Source organism: Punctularia strigosozonata (assembly GCF_000264995.1).
Source record: "Punctularia strigosozonata HHB-11173 SS5 unplaced genomic scaffold PUNSTscaffold_1, whole genome shotgun sequence".
NCBI classification, from domain to species: Eukaryota; Fungi; Basidiomycota; class Agaricomycetes; order Corticiales; family Punctulariaceae; genus Punctularia; species Punctularia strigosozonata.
Window position 1 is genome coordinate 540448 of NW_006767433.1, and position 6420 is coordinate 546867.

At 52.8% G+C, this 6420-nt stretch overlaps 3 protein-coding genes across 3 annotated transcripts; 2 read left to right on the forward strand and 1 right to left on the reverse strand.

Annotated features, from left to right (window-relative positions):
• Positions 1 to 1462: 1462 nt before the first annotated feature.
• PUNSTDRAFT_59514 (mitochondrial dicarboxylate transporter) lies at positions 1463 to 2766 on the forward strand (the record flags this gene model as incomplete). Its single annotated transcript, XM_007378123.1, has 6 exons — positions 1463 to 1983; positions 2040 to 2226; positions 2335 to 2414; positions 2468 to 2486; positions 2541 to 2665; positions 2718 to 2766. 6 exons carry the CDS (start codon positions 1463 to 1465, stop codon positions 2764 to 2766), a joined length of 981 nt encoding a protein of 326 aa, XP_007378185.1.
• A 387-nt stretch (positions 2767 to 3153) lies between these two features.
• PUNSTDRAFT_78753 (uncharacterized protein) lies at positions 3154 to 4162 on the reverse strand (the record flags this gene model as incomplete). The annotated part of the gene is made up of 4 exons (XM_007378124.1): positions 3154 to 3396; positions 3448 to 3639; positions 3691 to 3837; positions 3895 to 4162. 4 exons carry the CDS (start codon positions 4160 to 4162, stop codon positions 3266 to 3268), a joined length of 738 nt encoding a protein of 245 aa, XP_007378186.1. The 3' UTR covers positions 3154 to 3265.
• A 271-nt stretch (positions 4163 to 4433) lies between these two features.
• Positions 4434 to 6315, forward strand: PUNSTDRAFT_58982 (kinase-like protein; the record flags this gene model as incomplete). The annotated part of the gene is made up of 6 exons (XM_007378125.1): positions 4434 to 4545; positions 4704 to 5017; positions 5075 to 5332; positions 5390 to 5488; positions 5541 to 5896; positions 5961 to 6315. 6 exons carry the CDS (start codon positions 4434 to 4436, stop codon positions 6313 to 6315), a joined length of 1494 nt encoding a protein of 497 aa, XP_007378187.1.
• Positions 6316 to 6420: the final 105 nt, after the last annotated feature.

Genomic DNA, 6420 nt, shown 5'->3' on the forward strand with positions numbered 1-6420 from the left:
CGCCGCTCCAAACATATTGATGTGCTATACCACTTCATTCGAGAGCACGTCAATAAGGAGCTTGAGCTGTTCTACATCGAAGGTTCTGAGAACCCCGCAGACATGTTCACCAAGAACTTAGGACATGAAAAGTTCCTCAAGTTCAGGTCACAACTGGGCCTAGTGTTCGGTTGAAACCGTCATCCTCCCTGTGGCTGCATTTTTGCGCCATATCCGCTTACGTGCCTACCGTTGCACTCAGCGAGGGGGAGTGTTGAATTGGCGCTCTACAGCCACCGATTCACAGGCGCTGGCACAGCCCGCCTTGACTGCCGTCCTCGGCACAGCTGTATCTATTTCTGACACAATAGGCTGTGCGTTGCTACGTTCCACAGCCTTCTTTATTGTTCTATAGCTTAGCATGTGATTGCACCGCATAGCCACTCTCTGTAGTATATATACAGGCCTGTCTGAGCGTTGCAATACAAGTCGCTTTACTTCTGTCCTCCACAGACTGAGACTTACCCAGACTCAACCAGGTGAGCTTGATGTCGCCCGCCACTGTGTGCGGCAGCGCAGCTTTCACAGGCGCATCATGACACCGCCACCACCCGCCTCGCCCCTTACGCATACTTCCTACAATCTGGCACTGACTGCAAGAGAAAAAAAACAGTGCCTTGCCAAAGACAGATCAATGCAGGAACAGTGTGATGAATATGATGTCCATCTGCATCAGTGCCCGCATTTGGGACAGCACACCGACGATGGCCATCCAGAAATGGCTGACACTGGTCAGCACGGTGCCAGCATCGATGAGCACTGCTCTGGCACTACTGTCACTGGCCAGCATCGATGCACATCGATGCGAATCAGTGAGCACCATACATGTCCATGTTTTTGTCCAATAACAGCCCTCAAAACTCCCGCCTCCGCCAGCTTCCGAGTCGCTCGAGCAAGAGAACAGTGGATGCTTTACACCGTCCAATTGCCGTGCAACCCGCTTAGTCAGACTCGTAAGAGGAAAGGAACCCCACTTAGAGTTAAGCTTTGCACCTCTTCCGTACCAACTCGTTCCGGCCTCAGGTCTCATGACGGCACACGCGACTTCCAGGTCCCAGCCCAGCTGCTGCGCAGCTTGAGCTCCTGCATAACATCCTATGTCTGCCCCATGGCCGTGGCGAACTTCAACTTAATGTGCACAAGAGGATATTCTGTATGCAAGGCACTGCACCCGCTAGATGATCATGCAGGAAGTGTATGGTTATGATGACTCTCGCTCTAATGGCAAGCGGTTGCGCGGAGACCCGCTTTCCGTCAATGTATTGCTTGACGCTCGCGGTGGTAAGTGTCCGAACCCCTTGACCTCCTGTCTCGATCTCTCACGAGGGGTTCCATTCTCGTCACACTAGCCATATCAACCTTGAGGGTTCGAAAACGAACCCTTGTATCTCCTCCTCTCTCTTCCCCCCTTCTGTGACTCACCATGAGCACCCCGCCGTCGTCCCTCAAGCAGGACTGGCTGCATACGCCATTCGTTCGGGTTGCTCTGCCATTCATCAACGGAGGCCTGGCAGGCATGACAGCAACCGCCATAATACAGCCCATAGACATGGTGAAGGTTCGACTACAATTAGCGGGATCAGCGGCGGACTCGGTCGCAACCGGTGGTGCCATGGCGGTGACCCGGCCCACGCCCTTTAGCATCGCCCGCGAAATCGTTGCGGCTGGCAAAGTCCTCGATTTGTACACCGGCCTCAGCGCGGGACTGCTCCGGCAGGCCGTATACACCACAGCACGGCTCGGCTTTTTTGACACGTTTATGAACGCCCTTACAGCTCGGGCCGCTGCCAATAACACCTCTGATGCATCGAAGGCTGGGATCGGTTTTGGAGAGCGCGCTCTGGCGGGTCTGGCGGCTGGTGGCCTCGCTGCGATGGTTGGGAATCCTGCTGATCTCGCTCTCATCCGGATGCAGAGCGACGGACTCAAACCGGCTGGGGAAAGGTTTGATCATCTTTAGCCTTGAAGACACGGGACTATTGCTGATCTGTCGCATGTAGAGCCAATTACAAAGGCGTATTCGACGCGTTGCTTCGCATCTCCCGAAACGAAGGCATTACAGCCCTTTGGGCAGGTTGCACGCCGACCATTGTACGCGCAATGGCGCTGAACTTCGGGCAACTCGCGTTCTTCTCTGAAGCGAAGACGCGTCTCAAACAGCTCGCAGAAAGCCAAGCTTCTAAGAGCGTCGAGCCGTCTAGCATGACTCCCAAGGAGCGGCGTCTTCACGAGTTGAATCGCACTCGTGCCCGGTACGGCCTCCCGGAAAAGGGGTCATGGCTGGCAAGCCCGCAGACCCAAACTCTGGCCGCCTCAGCCATCGCTGGGTTCTTTGCGAGCTTCTTCAGCTTACCCTTCGATTTTGTGAAGACGAGGTACGTGCCGGTTCTGATATGGCACTATTCATACTCAACGCCGATACCCATAGGCTCCAGAAGCAGACCAAGGTACGTGGTTACTGTCATGACACCCCCCTATTACTGAGGACGATCTGCTGGTAGCGTTCCGATGGCTCCTTGCCATACAAGTCCATGTTCGACTGTTTCCGGAAAGTTGCGCGTGATGAAGGCTTGCTACGGTTCTACCGAGGCTTTGGAACATACTACGTCCGCATTGCGCCTCATGCGTGAGTCCAAATGTTCTCTCATCGGATATGATCTTTAACAGCATGGTGATAGGATGGTGACCCTGATTGTGGCCGATTACCTTGGCTGGATTACGAAATAAACTTCTAGAACTGCGCTGAATTGAGCGTCTTGCCGAGGATTGCTAAATCTAGATGCGAAGGAAAGGTTTCCTAGAGCACGATTGGCTGCATCTGCTTCTCGACATTGCGACCCGTCCACAAGACCCTTGATCTCGACCCTGGGTACGATCTTCGTGTGTGCTCTTGTTCAGAACCTTAGTCCTCTTAAAGGGGCTTTTCCTATGTATAGTGTTCCAGTTTCCCAATCACGACCTACCCCTGAGTTGTTTTCAGGTTCCAAATGTATCATTTACCCCGTTATTTAGTTCATTCGTGTTCGTACCATGGCTGCTTGCAACATATGTTGTACATCATTTGCTCAAACCGCTATTGTGACATTATGTTCGTTTTCTCGCATCGGGAAGAATCGCTGATTCCCTCAGAGAGGCAAAGCAATAAGAATAAATCAGGGACTAGATCTCCCAGCCGCATAATGAAATCCAGAAACTACCACAGCTTTCTCGGCAGTATGGCTGGGACTCATTGCTTGCCCGAGTGCATTTCAGCAAAGGCCAGCCGAACCTCTTTGAGGAACGCAAAGAGGTCCCGACTTTCGTTCAGGTCGTCGAGTAAGTTAGGCAGTGACGGTAGATGCGGCGTCGACGTGAGCACTATTCATGTCGGTAAGATAAGGCAAGGAAGAACCAACAGGGCCCCCGTACCTCGATACGATCTCTCACTAACGTCCAAGACGAAGCTTGCTTCGTTGTCTTTGTAAACATCAGCAAAGCGGAAAAGCAGCTGATCGGAATCGATGCCCTCGCAGAAGCAACCAAGTACTTGTCCGAAATCCGCAAGTTCCTGCTCAAGCGAGGTAGCGTGGCTTGCGAGCAGTTGTCGCTCGTTGCTCTGCTCTGAGTCACTCGATAAATTGCTACCACGGCTGAACACGAAGTTGTACGTACCTCGTTGGAGATTGGACGTCACCGCACTGCGTTGCCCAATTTCTTCATCCAGATGCATGCATTTCTCCTTGATCGACGCGAGCTGGCGCCGCAGCTGAGCCACAATCATTTCCGATTCCTTCTTCTCGTCCTGTTCACGGCTCAGTTCTGAGCGACCACACATCAACGATATGGAAGAGATCGCAGTGCAGCTAATCAGCGTACCGGATATGAGTTCAATTTCTTTCACTTTGCACTGAGTCGTCTCCGCTTCCATGTGCTTCATTTCTTCCTCGCCGCGTTTGGTCTCATCAACATGCTCGTTTCTCCGCCTTATTATCTCGGCAGCAGCACGATTCGCATAATCATCGACTGCACGCAGAAATAAGTTTGTCGCGTTATCGTGTTGTTCTAACTTGAGGTCGATTCGTGGATTCTGCTGGGTCAGGACTGTCGCGAGGTTGAGATGAGGCGTCCGGCTAACGCGGGACATGGCAAGACGCGTTCTCCACGTGACCGGATCGCGCTCGTGGTTTGGGGCGTGGCACCGACGATCGATCTGTCCTCGCTCCCAAACCAACCACTGAAGCGGCCCAAACGCAACTCGGATGGCTGCTGCGAAGAAACAGGACGTCTCGGGGCTACCTAATCAGAAGAATCCTCTGTATGATGTCCGCATGGACACCGCAAAGGGACTTCCTCCCAGCGGCTACGATGTGCATATGAACACGGCCAAAGGATACACCATGGGCGGCGATATCTATATGGACACTGCACGGCAGGGAACAACACTCAAACCTGGCGGTTTTCAGCTCTGGGAACGCGAGTTGATCGATAGCCCAGAAGTAAAGCGCAAGGCCACAGTTGCCCAACTATGTGAGCATCCTTGGTGTGATTTATCCAATCATGCCACGTTATATGCACATTCCTTACACGGCAATTGAACTATTTGTTGTGCGCGTTGACGGATCATAAGGCCATCGTTCATTACGACGCCGATCACGAGCATTCACTTACCTCATTGCTCCCTCTAGATTTCCTCGATTACTACTTTCACCTCCTCGGGTATATCTCAGCGCGCAAAGAACGACGAAAGGCCTTCGACGCATCCACCGCCGCTCGCAATGTATCCTCTGCTGAATACGCCAAGGAGTTCAAGTCATACTGCGGTCGTGAACGGGTGGTGTTGCGCAAGCGTCGCACAAAACTCAAAGTCGAGCAATTCCACATCATCGCTCAAGTTGGTCAGGGTGGGTATGGAGAAGTGTACCTTGCTCGGAAACAGGAGACTGGCGAAGTTTGCGCGCTGAAGAAGATGAGGAAGCGAACGCTAGCGAAGATGGACGAGGTGAACTCGCATTATATCGCGCAGTGAACTCCTTTGTTCACTTGAGTGACCCATCAGATCCGTCACGTCCTTGTGGAACGTGATATTCTCAGGGCGACCCAAACGCCGTGGCTCGTCAAGTTATTGTACGCCTTTCAGGACCCAGAACACGTGTATCTGGCCATGGAATACGTACCAGGTGGCGATTTTCGCACTCTCCTTAACAATTCAGGGGTTCTGAAGGAAGAACACGCTCGGTATTACATCTCCGAGATGTTTGCATGCGTCAACGAGCTGCACAAGTTGGGGTACATTCACCGAGACCTCAAGCCGGAGGTAACTCTTTCCTGCGCAACTTTGCGAAATCTACCATCTGCTCACTGTGTCATGCAGAACTTTCTAGTTGATGCTAGCGGCCATGTCAAGCTCACCGACTTCGGTCTCGCCACAGGAGCGCTCAACCCGCGCCTGATTCATAACCTGAAGGACAAGGTTTGCGTTACCTGCGATTGTCGTGCAACAGCGTGCTAACCACTATACCTAGCTGGACAAGGTCAAAGACAATGAAGTAGTTCAGCGTTCAACCCTCGAACGGCGATCCATCTATCGATCCATGCGCGCAGCTGATGCTCGCTATGCCGACTCGATCGTCGGTTCACCGGATTACATGGCCCCTGAGGTCCTCCGCGGGAAACCCTACACCTACTCGGTCGACTACTGGTCGCTGGGATGTATTCTGTTCGAGTTCTTGGCAGGCTTCCCGCCGTTCAGTGGCGGTACCCCGGAGGAAACATGGACGAACCTGAAAAACTGGACGAAGGTGCTTCGCCGGCCAGAGTACGACAAACCTGAGGATCTGATTTTTAACTTAAGTGATGTTGCGTGGGACGCTGTCACCCGGTGTGTCCCAACTCTCAGGCATTCAGAATCTCAGGTCTTATCAACTAATTATCTTCGGGTGCAGCCTCATCGCGCACGCCTCCGTTCGCTACTCTTCCCTCGAGCAGATCGAAAAGCATCCCTTCTTTGCCGGCGTAAAGTGGAAGGACCTTCGATCAATTCAAGCTCCGTTCATTCCGGCGCTTGATTCCGAAATCGATACGGGCTACTACGACGATTTCACGAGTCCGGAGGACATGGCCAAGTATGCTGAAGTCAAGGAGAAGCAGCGCAACGTTGAGCGTGTGCGCGAGAAGGAGGAACCGTTCAATCGCGGGGTCTGGGTCGGGTTCACGTTTGGCAGGCATGGTGTCGGACTGAATGCCCGTGGCATGGGCGGAGGCAGCAACGAGGAAGGCACATTGACTACAATGTTCTAATTTTTGCTCCTGTCTGGCTTTTGTATTTGTATGTGGTTGAGGCAGTCCGTGGTACCTATACCCTCAGTTGTATCTAGATAGGTTGTTTTGCATGCTATCGATATC